Below are 14,045 nucleotides of genomic sequence, written 5' to 3'. Positions count from 1 at the left end.
TCGTCCCTCGTCCTTTACTCACGACCACTCATTATATAAATCTGTTATTTTAGGAAATATGTTTCTCGTTTCGGTGCTGTTTGTTCTGACAACTGTTAATGTCGACTAATTTACGGTTAACGGCTCAGAACACCTGTGAGCGGAGTGATACATGCATAAAGTCCCAGTCCACACTCTTGGAATGCCTCCTGTCCAATCAAATTGCTTGGTCGGAACGAACTGTTGTATGTCAAATAATATGACACTGACAGTGGCCATTTTACACAATGAGTACTTTTATTAGTTTAGGTACAGTTTGTTGCTTTTATGCGGTAGTTTTACTTACGTAGTTTTTTCTGTGTCTATTATTGTCACTCCTTATAAACCAACTTTTATTCTGAAAAGCTCAGATCGGAAGTCTCGTTGTTGTCGTAGCCTGAAATCACAAGCGCTCCTCCGGTGTCAGTGCCAGCCAGTGGCTTGCTCGGAGTGGGGCGGTAATGATGGTGCGGGCTGCGGTGTTGCTGCTCGGATGGCTCGGACTCGTAGTGTCGTGCCGGGCTCAGGTGGTCGCTCCCCCCACACTGAATATCAGCCTGGACGAGGATCCAGAGCTGCGATGGTTGCCTCTTACCAAAGCCTTTGACGTAGACTACCTGAAGAAAGCTGCCGCAGAGGTCATTGAGTGAGTTCTCCACAGCCTCTTTATCGCTGTTTATTTGTCATATTTAACAACATGAACTATACATGAATAACTATACATAAATATTGTACAGTTCCTGTTTCTAGAACATCGTCATTGCGGTGTAATGCTACGTTAACCAGATGTTGCAGAAGTTAGCCATTAACGTTAGTTAGGAGTAGTGTAAAGCTAACATGTTTATAAGTGATTCATACATAGGCTGTTGAAAATAGGATTGTCAGGATCGAAATATAGACATTGTTAGGTAACTATCAGGCCACAGATGGCATGCTTTCACTTTCTATTTGCTACTTTATCAGAGGTGGTACAAACAAAGAGGAGAGTGAACTGTAATCATCAGGAACAATACCACAAATAGCTACAAAATAATAGTTGTGTTAAACTAGTGTTAACTTAATATTGATGTATTATGTCAGCCTTGAATCGGCAGGTAAACTAACATCTGGGTTAATTAGAATTTTTACATGTATCTCACAGAGGTTGTGCTGAGGCAGACATGTTTTCTGTTTTCTGTCCTTTCTTTTGTGTCTTAGCTCTACAGTCCCAAAATGGGTGCATCATGCATTGGCACCTGTTGTGACAGCCTTGGCAAAGTATGTTCCTCAGCCATATGCAGGGGAGATCCGTGGCATGGCCTCGCACTTGGGAGGAAGCATCGCAGACGTCATCATACTCAACTTTGCCTATGAAGTATCTGCGTATGTATGATTTTAGATAGTTACACATCTATAATAGAAACCTGTGTACAATGCAGAGGCACACAATTGTGCAGGATTAAGGTGAAAGCCCTCTCATGCATGCAAACAAACTTTATGCGTTCCTAGATTTTGCACTAGCATCGTAGCACAGGACAAAAATGGGCACGTGTACCATGGCAGGAACCTTGATTATCCACATCCTGTTCTGAGGAATCTGACCATCAACATAAATTTCCTCAAGAATGGAGAGGTACAGTATCTATTCATGGCATTTAAAAAACTAAATGTCATAACTCCTGAAGCTACACACCCATATTTTTTAAATCCAGAATCAGTAGGTAAATTTTAGTAGGTACAAAATTAAAATTCTTTGCATAATGATGGCCGAGGAAACCATTTTGTAGTTGTTAATGTGACACATCTATTCAGGTGGCGTACAGTGGAACTTCATTCGCAGGCTACGTCGGCCTGTGGACGGGACAGAGTCCTAAAAAGTTTACCGTCTCTGGCGACCAACGAGGTGAGACCACACTTCTCCTCTGCAGTCAAGTTTTTACAGAAATGTTGCATTACTCTGATTTAATTGATTGTTTTCATGTTGTACGTGTGTTTGTGCTCATTAGGCACTGAACACTGGTGGAACTGGTGGAAGAATGTGGTGTCTGCCTTCCTCTTTCGGAGGTCCCCAGTCAGCTGGCTGGTTAGGGAGGTGGGTATTACGGAAGTTAGTATAATGAGGATATTTACAGTGTGAGGAAGTGAAACTTTTACTTACTGTATGCAACCAACAGACACTGGAGGAAGCAGAAAACTTCCAGGATGCTGTGATGCGTCTCTCCAAAATTCCCATAATCACTGGGGTGTATTACATTGTTGGTGGGGTGCGAGCAGGGGAAGGAACCGTCATCACCAGAGACCGAACGGGCCCCGCTGATATCTGGCCACTGGATCCCTTGAATGGAGAGTAGGTGAAATTAAAGATCTGAGGAGAATCTGGTGTACTAAGGTGTTTGTTGAGTGTGATTGCACAACTGGACCCAAACCTAAAATTGTGTGTTTCTGTTTTAGATGGTTCAGAGTGGAGACAAACTTTGACCACTGGCTTCCTCCTCCAGCCAGGGATCATCGGAGGTGAGTCATCTCACATGATGATTATTCCACAATATCGTTGCTGTTACTGTTATTACACTGTTGTTATGTGTTAATTTTGTAGAGAGGCAGCCAACAAAGCACTAAATGCTACTGGCCAAGATCACATCAACATGGAGACACTTTATCAGGCAAGCATGGACTCATAAATCAGCATTTCAGGGGACCAAAGTGCACGTGATACTGAGACAGAGTGTGCACAGCATATTTTGAAAGTCAGAGACAGTGTATGGATATCTGACAGAGTCTGTTCCTATAGGTTCTGTCGCTGCCTCCAGTGTGTAACGGGTAAGGCCAATGTTCTCTGTTCATTATGCTCTTATTTGTGTTTTAAGGAATCACATGTCTCTTCATGTAGCCAAAATGGGGCAGCTGCATACCAGTTCCTGTTCCCCTCACCCCACCTCAGCAATAATGTCAACTGGCCTTTGTTTGACACCATACTTTAGCACATAGCTGAGTCTCAGTCAAACCATTGGAAGTTTAACATTTTGATAATATGCTTGTTATTTATAGTTATAGTTTTAAGAAACCTTTATATAGCTTGTGTTAAAGGTTTATGCTTTGAATAACATTTGATAGTATCTATTGTCTGTGTTGATAATCCCCAGAATAACCGTTTACACGACAATAATGAGTGCAGCAACCCCAGAGCAGTACAACACAGTTGTAAGGGCGCAGGTAATTACATCTATTAAATCTTAAATGCACATAAAATGATACTCAGTGAAGGGGTGAAATGTCATTGAAGATGACACCCTCTCTCACTCATCTCTCTCCATCTCTTTCAAGGGCTGCCAACCGTCGTGACAGGCCTGGAGCATTCAACACTGCTGCTGCAGAGCGTCCTTGCGTGCCTGAATTTAAAATCATGGTTACATGCTGATTATGATCATGTGGAGATTACATAATCAATGACATTAGAGGGGAATCGGACTCAAGCTTTTTTAGGGTGACAGCACTTTTCTGCTTCTACTAAAAAAAAATGAATACATTTTGTTGCCTTATGTACTTGCAGTTTATATGTCTAGCTTAATAAAAATGATTACTTTAAAGGTTCATTAAGTAACTCATTAAGTACATGAGACATATAATCTGTGAAAAAAATATTGTGTTCCTCTGCCTCCTCCCAGTGCTACTAATGGTATTCACAAGAATCCTGAGCAGGAACAACCTATCAGAGCCAGGAGGAGACTCTAACGCAGCTTTCAATCAAGTCAATCACTGCTCATGCAATCGCTGCGCCACTCCTCAACAGTGTTCAAGTTACAAGTTACAAGTTGCAAGTTACTCTCAAAATGTAGTATATCACATATTAAAAGTTTCCTTCATTTGAAAGTTAAGTTGCTGAAGTAGAGTAATAGTTTACTTATTACATTACTTTTGTGTTACTTTAACCAAAATGAGCTCAGAGGAACTAATAGGCATTTTAAATAGATGAAGGTCATGTTGTTTCACAGCTGGTGATCAAAGCACAGAAGCTCCAGTTTATTACAGATCATTTCAACTGCGTGGTTACCACTTTGTGTAAGTAATAGCGCAATAATATATAACAATGAAATAGCCTAAACCTTTTAAAATAAATGAATAGACACAGGGAGGGTCAGGCAGAGGATCAAAGTCTGATAATTATGAGATATGATACATATGATATGAAATTCAATAGCCTGAACAAACGTTGAGGTTAGCACAACAAATGGAGTGGCGTGCACTGAACACTGCGTAAGAACAGGACTGTGTGCCAGGGCTGATCTGCAGCTGTCGAGGCTATGATTGGAAACACATCCAATATATACTAACATCACCCAGATGTGCCGATCATTGTGATGTAGAAAAATAAAACAGGAGGCCAGCTCCTTATCTGAGCAGCTTTCAGGCAGCTTTAGGATGCAAAAGCAAAACAGGATACATTGTAGGTATGTGAATGAAAACACACTGAATTTGATAACGCACAGACACACGACACACAACAACCTTCAGGGGATATTTTTTCTGTTGGTGCACTGCCAGAAGTAGAGTGATGTGAATCAGTGTGGATGAATGAAAAATGAAAACAATTAACAGCTTATTTTTGGTGGTAACATGTTATGTGATATCGTAAATATAATGATATTACCTATTACCTGTTGGTTACGTGTTTGATTACTTCGTTACTGCTAAAACATATCACTGTAAGCGTTAACCCCAACGCTGCTCTTGAAGCACTCCAAAAGCCAACACTTAGCACAGTAGTTCTCAAATGATGTGCCATGATGCCAGTTCAGGTGTGCCGTGGGATTTTGTAATAACCACACATTATTATGGCAATATTCATCTGGGCCTATACAAAAAGTTATGAATGAATGAAAAAACCATCACGGGGAACCTTTTTGTCACCGTTAGCATGTGAGAATTACAAGTGTGTGACATATCAAAAGCCCTGATTGGCAGCCAGAGTGCAGAATGATAACATTTAAAAGGAGAAAGTCGTGAGTGGGACAATGGATCACTTTATTGTACAGAGCATGCACAGGGGAGGTGGCTGCGCAGCATGTGCACAAGAAGTTATTGAAAGCTGCGTTAGAGACTCCCCCTGGCTCTGATTCTGGCACAGTTGATTCTTGCAAATGCCATTAGGAGCACTAGGAGGGGTCAGAGGAACCTGATTTTTTTTTCAATTGTCTGCCTCATGTACTGCTGCTAATATATAGTGACAGTTTCAGCAACTATTACATATAAGTATTTTCAAAATAAAAGTTATCTGCTGTAGCTTTAATGATTGTGATTATGTGGAGTCAGCTGAAGAGGGGCTGAGTGACAGAATTCTGAATGACACTGATATACAGTATAGGTTAATATAAACATGGATGGAAAAGCCCTTCTATCTGACACCAGGACAAGTTCTATGGTAATTGTGCCTAAGGTGAAATGTCTCTGAGATAAACCACTTGTCTGGTTAACTTATTAGAGTCACTTACTTTTTTTTTTTCTTCACTTGGGCTTCACATTTGCACTTTTGTTTCAGTCATAGGTGACATGCATGATTTTAGGGGTCAAACCAGCGACCCATAACTGACTCGGTTGTGTTGTCTATAACTGGATGTTGTCCTGGTGCCACAGAGCTCTACAGTTGTGGATGGCCAGCAGCAGTTTCTCACTACATATAGACCTGCAAACTCTAGAGCAGTAAAAAGTTGATAAGATCACGTAAGAATAAACAAATATAACACTATAATATACTATAACATTTCGCTTTATTATTATTTATCCCTCACCATTTCATATTGAACAGGAGAGATGCTGATAATACAGATTATTTTTTGACTGTATAGTAATATCATAGACCTTTAAAAGTAAATTTTGAAAAAGTAGCTAGAGACTTAAGGCATTATTCCGTATAATGCACATGAGGAACAGACTCATAATTAGTAATCACTGCAACTGATAGACTGCAGTGACTCAGGCTTGATGAAACACAAAGTGGTCATTTGAGCTCAAACCAGGATCTCCTTTTAATGCATTACGTAATATTTTGTTTATGAACAATAAAACCAAACTGCAAAATCTGAATTAAATGGAGAAGATGTTAAGGCTATGATAAAGCCAGTAGTGTGATCTAACAAAGTAATAATATTTTGTTACAATACTTTAGTAAAGTATTTGTACTTTTTATATTTCTGTCAACTTTCACTTTTACTCCACTACATCTCCCAAATGAAATGTATACTTTTACTCCACTACGTATCTACATATTGGTGTAAAAGTTAACTTTTTTTTTAATAAAATTCTTTAAGTTGTGACGAGGACCTCATTTTTCATCAAGTGTAATGTAAGCTCCATTTTTAAGCTGGTGACATATTTAGAAGAAATAAACTTTATAATCCTTGGAATTCTGACTGCTTGCTTTTTAATTAACAGCATTTACTTGTACTTTTATTTTCAATTACTTCATTACATTTAAATTTTTTTTATATTATTTATTAATATATTTATTTTTTAAAAATATTTTTTGTTATTGATGTTCATTAAATATCAGATTTGAGACTTGAGATTAAGACTCAGGTAATATTCTAATAGGTGACTTTAACTTCTACCAGTCTTTTTCTGGTAACATATCTGTGATTTAATGCCTTTCAGGTACTTCATCCACCACTGAATGTAGCCACTTACTACATTTTCAGTTTTGTAAGTGGTTCACCTGATGGGCTTTCTTCTTTTTTTTCATCTTTAATTGTTGTTTGGTCATTTATTTATAACACTTGTGCTTTAGTTTAATGTTATCTGTGTGTTTTATGTTGTTCTGCATTGCAAAGCACTTTGTTCCCCTTATCATCATCATCATCATTATTATTATTATTATTATTATTATTGAACAAATTCTTGAGGTTGAGATTTTAGGATAGATTTCTGTTTTTCTTAATTGTTTAGACTTTTGACTAGTGCTTGGCTCAAAAGGTTTGCATTATACTAATCATAATAATGATAATCATAACATTAATAATTCATTATTGATAACATTTTTTTTATTCCTCTTCTTCCTCCTCCTCTTATCTGTATACAGTCTGTGATTATTACGCATGTTTAATCGTGATTTTAAACCTCCCAGAAGTGTAAAGTGATCCTACGTCAGATTCCGCTTTCATTGTGCGCGCTCTCGTGAGACTCATGCACTTCCCGGCAGGCACGCGGGGACAGCAACACTTGTCAGCGGATCACATGATATGACAAAGCAGCTAGCTACTTCCTGTGTAGACTGATAGCCAATTCACATCTAGACGGCCGCAGAGACTGCGACTACCGTGTCATCCAAGATGCTGGCCCTCATAAACAGGCTGTTGGACTGGTTCAGGTCTCTTTTTTGGAAGGAAGAGATGGAGCTGACGTTGGTGGGACTTCAGTACTCCGGAAAGACCACATTCGTCAATGTGATTGCAGTAAGTAGCTAGCAAACAAGCACTGTCAGTGTGGGCCCCGGCTAATACCTGGGAGAGGCTGTGGGCGATATATATGATATAAACTGTATGTAATGACCACAACATTCATAGGTTATTGTTCCATAACATGCACAGGAATGTGTTGGTGCCTTTTAAATGTCATATATCGCTGCGGTACGAACACTAGTAGCGATGTGACTCAGTTGTTGTTTGGCTAACTAAGCTAGAGTGACGAAGTTCTTGGTATGACTGTGCGCTTACTTATGAAAGCGGTCATGTGAACGGAGTTGTCATTGCTTTGTAATAGCTGCCGGTGTGTCAACATCAACTGCATGTTGCCTACACGGGCCACTCGTCAACTTTGTAAACAGCCCGTCTTGTCTACGTCATCTAGCCAGGGTGAAGTGAAGCGGACGAGGGCCGGAGCCATCATACCCGCAGGCTGCCAGCTGTCTCTGTTATTAGAATAGGTTATATAGGTGGAGAGCTACATTTGCTTTGTGTATCCTGCTGTAAGGCAAGCCAGCAAAACTGAATTCATTATGGCCGTCGGCTCCTGTGCGTTCTCCTTCCCATAAAAAATATTCCCTTGTTGTTGAGTCCAGATTTATGGCACGTTGTCACATAGCTAGCACTGCCAGTATTAAAACTTTATGATATCTTTGTTTGTTTGTGTGTCTCGCTTGTTTATCGTGCCACAGCCTTGAGTGGGTGTGGGGTTATATTCTGTAGTCCAGTGTTGTTTATGTCTGTGTTTCTAGGTGATAGAGCACACTGCAGTTTTAAGAAGTCAAGTTGAAGGCCACAGTACTCTAGGCTCCCCCTCCCTTGGATTCATCTCAAGAGCTCGCAGTTTTTCCGGGTCTGTTGTGGTCATGTGAGGTGATCTGTGATTAGATTTGCACAAAGCTGCCTTCACTTTGCAAGACTGCCGGACTGAAACCAGGCTGTATATGAGCGACACAATCGCAGCTATTAAAGTCATCTGGCGTATCTGAATTTCTTTCATATCTGTTTCTATCAAAGCAGGTTGCGCTGGTTTTAGTGGGTGGCCCCACTTTTAGGTTAAATGCTTTGTATGGCACTTCTACGCTTGTGGAATGTTTGGTTACAAAGCACTGTCTGGTTGCAGGAAACTTGATCTGAAGCGAATGTATGCTGATGCAGAGATGCCATCATCTTAACATGATTCATGGAGTAAAATGACAACTGTTCAATTTGAGGCTTCAGGCAGCTAAAAAAAAACTTGTAATCATATGATTTCTCAATTTATTCTGACCCCATGCACAGAAATGATTCACATCCACTAAGCTTTTCATGTGACTTAATTAAATTAAACCATACTGACTTAATTACATGAAGACATGTTTTTATTCGGTGATACTGATGCAGAGACAATAACATAGTACTGAATGTCTTTACACAAATGGTAGAAATTAAATAGCACCAAGATTGAAAAGAGACAAACTAGGTGCTTGTGAGTTTTTGTAATACCTTTTCAGCACTATATATTTCACATGCTAGTTGAGATTTCACTAACATGCTTCCTTTTGTCTTACATTTGTCTCGTGCAGTCAGGCCAGTTCAGTGAAGACATGATTCCCACAGTTGGTTTCAACATGCGGAAGGTCACTAAAGGCAATGTGACAATAAAGGTAGGCTAATAAGCCAACATTTCCAGCGGGATACTTTTACTGTTCAACTCTATTCCATTTTACACTGGACAAGTGCCAGCATAGAGCAGTTTAGTCTGCACTGTAGAGCAGTAATGGTGCAATGATTGGTTTATAAAGGGAGCAAAATGGCACAGAGGCTTTTGCCCTGCTTAAGACTGTGTTTTTGATTCTATGCTTTCTCGCCTCAGATATGGGACATAGGCGGACAGCCTCGCTTCAGAAGCATGTGGGAGCGCTACTGTCGAGGAGTCAATGCTATTGTGTAAGTTTGTGGACACTACAAAGTACAGCAGGTACCTTTGTGAGCAGAATGTACTATTTGTCTTCCTAAGGTCGCTGAGAAACTGAAAGTGAATTATTTATACATACTAATACAACACAATGCTTAGGCAACGTGTTTACATTTGGCTTGGTATCTCTTCATTTACATGTGTTCTTACAAAGTTAATCTTGTAGTAAGAAGTAAACATTTGGTTTTCACGTATGATTTAGTGATACAGGTATTTTAGTGCTTCCAAACTCTCTAAGTAGTATTTCTCCCCCCCTTGCAGTTACATGGTGGATGCAGCAGACCGAGAGAAGATAGAAGCTTCCAGAAATGAACTGCACAACCTTTTAGACAAACCACAGCTACAAGGAATTCCTGTAAGAAGACACTTGTGGTGTTTGGCCCAAAAGCTCCTGATGTTACAGCCTCACCTTGGGTCATCACATTGATTTCTGAGGAACTAGTGACTCTGATCACAAGCAGGAATGAGGCTCATAATTAGTAATCACTGCAGCTGATGGGCCGCAGTGACTCAGGCTTGATGAAACACAAAGTGGTCTTTTGAGCAGAAGCCAGGATTTTTTAAATGAGTTTTTTTAAAATATCTAAGCGGACAGGATGATTGACTTGACAGGGCTCGATGTGCTAAATCGATAGGCTTCCAGCTGATGTGACTTGACACCACACACACACATTTTGTTTTTTCCTAACAGTAACGATTCTGTGATGGGTGAAGCACATAGCTGAGAGAAATCCTTTAAACTGTCTGACCACACTGTGGGATAATGCTGATACATTGCTGTGTTTGATACTGATCAGCTCTTTTTCTTTTTTTCAGGTTCTAGTACTGGGCAACAAACGAGACCTACCCAACGCACTTGATGAGAAGCAGCTCATTGAAAAAATGTGAGGCGCTTGAGACTTACAGAATTCTTGTTGATAATCCTGCACATACTTGAGAACTTACTTCTGACTAAAGTATCCTATAGTCATAACTGGTGCATGATTAATCATTGCATCAAAGTATTATGTGAATCTTTCCAAGTGGTGATCCAACAGTGATGATGTCAGACATTTCCAGTATGTTGAATTATACACTGTATGACCAAAAGGATGTGGTCATGGGTGTCCACATACCTGTGTTAAATCTAAGATACTCAATTCATAACTCCTGTGAATAGCCTCCTCAGCGGATGGGACGCTGTTGGTATCAGCCTCTCATTTTGGAATAAGATGATCAACAGTTACATGTCATCACAGACCACAGACTTCTGGCCATACGGTGTAGATGAATCATCAGAAAAATGGTCTCAACTTGGGGATACTCCAATTTAACTGGACACAGATATTTAGAATGCAGCGATTATTGGTAGGTAGAGATGTGCTGAGTTGTCCTAAGTTTCAATTGTGGGCAGATCCTGGGTATATTTAATAGATCGGTATGAGCTGAAATACTCTCTTCTGCTTACTGCAGAACTGCTTCCCTTTGCGACAGCCTACAGTGCAAGCATTTCACTGTATGTGCGAGTGAAAATGTAGAGCCAGCATCGAGTTTGTCATAATATACAGATTCACTAATGCCTACCATACACTAGAGGCCTTCTCAAAGACTGAAGTCTGACACTCACATCTAAAGACAGTGTGAGTTTTGAGTCACACACTTAAAGATTTTGCAAAGACTGGGGATACGTGCATTTACATGGAGTCATGTATTCGTTTTGCATTTGGGTTGGAAGCCCTACCCGAATAGAAATGCTCCTTGTAAACACCTCAGCCCGAAAGAAAATCTAATCGGGTGCACAGGGGTGGAATATTCCTTTTCAGAACCCGAATGGAAGAAGTTTTCTGTCTTGTATACACCTCCTACCCGATTCCAGCCATTCCGTTCTTTCTGCGCATGCTCATTTCCTTGCCCTTCTGGCGCGATGACGTATACAGCGTGCATAGCAACAGGCTGAGATAGAGCAGTCGGACTCGTTGTACTCACCGGTTTCCATTCGCCAAAGCACGGTTTTCTAGCTCCCTTCTTCAACCTTGTACCTCTCATTTTTAGTCAGTGCTGACTAGCACTTTGCTGGTTGGAATGACAGATGTTTTGATGGAAGTATTGGATCAGCGGAACAAAAGACTTTCAAAAGTCCTTAGAGGTTTCACATTTCCTGCTTTCCTTTTCTCAGGAATCTATCTGCCATCCAGGACCGAGAGATCTGCTGCTATTCTGTCTCCTGCAAAGAGAAAGACAATATAGGTAAAGAGCGGATCAGAACATAAATGATTCTACCTCCAATAGCATAGATGCAAATGTTTAATAATATGTGGCCCTGCTGAAGTCATAAAAAGTCATAATATTTCCCCCCCTGCAGATATCACGCTGCAGTGGCTCATCCAGCATTCAAAGTCACGGAGAAGCTGAAAATGAAGCCCCCCGCCCCAGTCGCAGCTCTGGCCTCAGCCCCCTAATGGTCATGGGACCTCGACAGCCATCCTTTCCACTGCCTCTGTGAAGTAATCCAGCTATCTGCTCACTACTGTCACCACCTGCACCACCCAGTACACTACCATAGATGTGCAGCCCCTGTACAGCACTACCGCCCTCCCAACTATCTGGAGTCTTGAAAATTTGTTTCAGTACTGTGCTAGAAGAAGGATTGTCCATACCCATCATGCCTTATTGCCAATCATAATGGACATGCTCTGTGTTTGAGTTTTTTCCTTTTTTCCTCCTCTTTTCAAATAGCTTTTGTTCCCCTCGACAAGCATCTAATGATGTGTGCTTTTCCCCAGCTACACCAGGATGGACCTCCTCTAATCCCACATTTAAACAACCGTGCTGTGGCTTGTCAACATTTGGTGTTTACGTGACAAGGTCGTGATTGTAGTTTTTAACAGTTATTTGCCAAATGACGATGGTAGCTTGTGCTAATACCTTCAACTCTTGATCAAATCTTCACAATGTAGCCTGCATTTAATTTGCTGGTGTACGAAAGTATCTATTTTATTAAGTGACTTAAGTCAAAGTTTACACATGATGTAATGATGAATAGAGGGTGAGACTGTGAGTGGTTGTTGTGTCTGAGGCAAAATCCTGAGATAGGTCAGCAGAGATTTAAGTGCCTTTGGCTCAGTGAGTGTTCCAATCAGACAGATATTGCCCAATGCGACTCCTAACCCACTATTATAAATAAACACTTGGTACAGACGGAGCATAAATCCCTTGATTACACTTAACACCACCCCTCGACAATCCCATTTTATGTTCTGTAATCTCATAAACACATTACGATGTCTGAGAAAAGACATTACTGTGCTCACGATGAAAAACGAATAATGACGGATGATGCAAGGTCAATAAGAGAATGTTACATTTGGTTTGGTTGATGGGTAATTTGAATGCTGTCTCACCTGTAGCCTGCGACACTTTAATGTAGCTTGAAATGTGGGCTAACTTTTTCTTGCAGTTCTCAGGTTGTTAAAGGATTTTCTGTCGTTTTTTTTTTATTTAACACAGTATGGGTGCGCCCAAGTATCTGTTTCATAATCCCTATTTTGTTCGGGTTGGATAACAGAAAGCCAGTGTTAGTCATGATGACGGAGCTTACGGAGAACAGAAGACTCCTTTAGTTCAAAGCGTTGGGTGTTTGATGTCACCCATGCCTTTGCCACACCCTTGTCTGAACCCTGATGTCTTTTTGTGGAAGCCTTAGCAACCTAAGGACAATGCTGTCTCTTAAAATGATGTATTGATTGATTTCCTTTCAGCGACAAGACAATGATTTTGCACAGGTTTGATCACTGTATATTAATCTGCCCCTTGCTTGGCCAGTGCATCTTGATCAATTGCTTTATTTTCTGTGTGTGTGAGTGTTGCTGGATCGGGGTGAGTTAACCCTGCTGCTTCAATGCTGTATGTAGGCCCACATGGCTTCTGCATTTCACTGTAATGATTTCTACAGATCCACCACACGCTCTTGTCATCTCACACGTTGTTCTGTGTCTGTTGGTGATCGTCGTAACCCTAAGTGTCGATTGTTGGGACCACAGCAGCAGTGAGGGGCTGTAAAAAAAATAAATAAATATTTGGGTGACTGTGTGGGTAATTTGGGGAAAGCTTTGTTACCTGTGTAATAATATAGCCTATTTGCAATTTGTATGTGCATGTGCTGAACTTATTCACATTCAATTGCAGACTTTGTAAATAAGATTAGCATTTTTATTCCAACAAACAAGCTCCTGTAGATGTCATGCATTCTTTCCCTGTGATTGCTAATAAATTTGTTTTTATTTTTAAGGATTTTCAAGTGTGGCATTGAAATTCTTTGGAAACTGGTCGTGTCAGTTTGTCACCACTAGGTGGAAGCAGGGGACTTTGGGAGGATTATGGGAAAGGAGGGGAGCGCAGAGTCTCGACAGGCCGGAAACTGCAGTTACCTGAAGTTGGTGCAGCATAAACCTGCTTTTCTCTTTATGCATATAGTGATTATCATAGGGCGGTGTTTCAGTGCAGGCCTGGCAAATGTCAGTCTTAAAGAGATTGATAATTGCTCTGTGTATATGAGTGGGATGTGACAAGTAAGTCTCAAGTTCCAAGTCCAAGTGAAGTCCTGAGTCCTGAACTTTTAGATCTGAATCCGTTACAATTCTTAATGTGCTCTTCACCAA

General features: G+C 40.5%; 2 protein-coding genes across 2 annotated transcripts; both read left to right on the top strand.

Moving 5' to 3' along the window:
- Positions 1–411: 411 nt before the first annotated feature.
- On the top strand, positions 412–3,586 carry LOC117257505 (N-acylethanolamine-hydrolyzing acid amidase-like). Its single transcript, XM_033627748.2, has 11 exons — positions 412–664; positions 1,216–1,380; positions 1,507–1,630; positions 1,810–1,900; positions 2,004–2,089; positions 2,172–2,344; positions 2,449–2,511; positions 2,594–2,660; positions 2,789–2,817; positions 3,141–3,210; positions 3,322–3,586. Exons 1-11 carry the CDS (start codon positions 480–482, stop codon positions 3,337–3,339), a joined length of 1,071 nt encoding a protein of 356 aa, XP_033483639.1. The 5' UTR covers positions 412–479; the 3' UTR covers positions 3,340–3,586.
- Positions 3,587–7,212: 3,626 nt separating this feature from the next.
- On the top strand, positions 7,213–13,677 carry LOC117257372 (ADP-ribosylation factor-like protein 8B). Its single transcript, XM_033627530.2, has 7 exons — positions 7,213–7,442; positions 9,017–9,097; positions 9,307–9,380; positions 9,670–9,763; positions 10,225–10,292; positions 11,564–11,634; positions 11,750–13,677. The coding sequence occupies exons 1-7, from the start codon at positions 7,320–7,322 to the stop codon at positions 11,797–11,799; spliced, it is 561 nt and encodes a 186-aa protein (XP_033483421.1). The 5' UTR covers positions 7,213–7,319; the 3' UTR covers positions 11,800–13,677.
- The last annotated feature ends 368 nt before the right edge of the window (positions 13,678–14,045 follow it).

The sequence above is a fragment of the Epinephelus lanceolatus genome, chromosome 1, assembly GCF_041903045.1.
Source record: "Epinephelus lanceolatus isolate andai-2023 chromosome 1, ASM4190304v1, whole genome shotgun sequence".
In the NCBI taxonomy this organism is placed as follows: Eukaryota; Metazoa; Chordata; class Actinopteri; order Perciformes; family Serranidae; genus Epinephelus; species Epinephelus lanceolatus.
This window is presented reverse-complemented; position numbering and strand designations above follow the sequence as displayed.

What these genes read in the sequence shown, in the direction of transcription:
- LOC117257505 (XM_033627748.2), top strand. Translation starts at nt 480, where the DNA reads ATGATGGTGCGGGCTGCGGTGTTGCTGCTCGGATGGCTCGGACTCGTA. An exon ending in CTGGATCCCTTGAATGGAGA is followed by an intron (nt 2,345 to 2,448) that starts GTAGGTGAAATT and finishes TTTCTGTTTTAG; the next exon opens with ATGGTTCAGAGTGGAGACAA. An exon ending in ACATGGAGACACTTTATCAG is followed by an intron (nt 2,661 to 2,788) that starts GCAAGCATGGAC and finishes CTGTTCCTATAG; the next exon opens with GTTCTGTCGCTGCCTCCAGT.
- LOC117257372 (XM_033627530.2), top strand. Translation starts at nt 7,320, where the DNA reads ATGCTGGCCCTCATAAACAGGCTGTTGGACTGGTTCAGGTCTCTTTTT. An exon ending in CATTCGTCAATGTGATTGCA is followed by an intron (nt 7,443 to 9,016) that starts GTAAGTAGCTAG and finishes TGTCTCGTGCAG; the next exon opens with TCAGGCCAGTTCAGTGAAGA. An exon ending in CAAAGAGAAAGACAATATAG is followed by an intron (nt 11,635 to 11,749) that starts GTAAAGAGCGGA and finishes CCCCCCCTGCAG; the next exon opens with ATATCACGCTGCAGTGGCTC.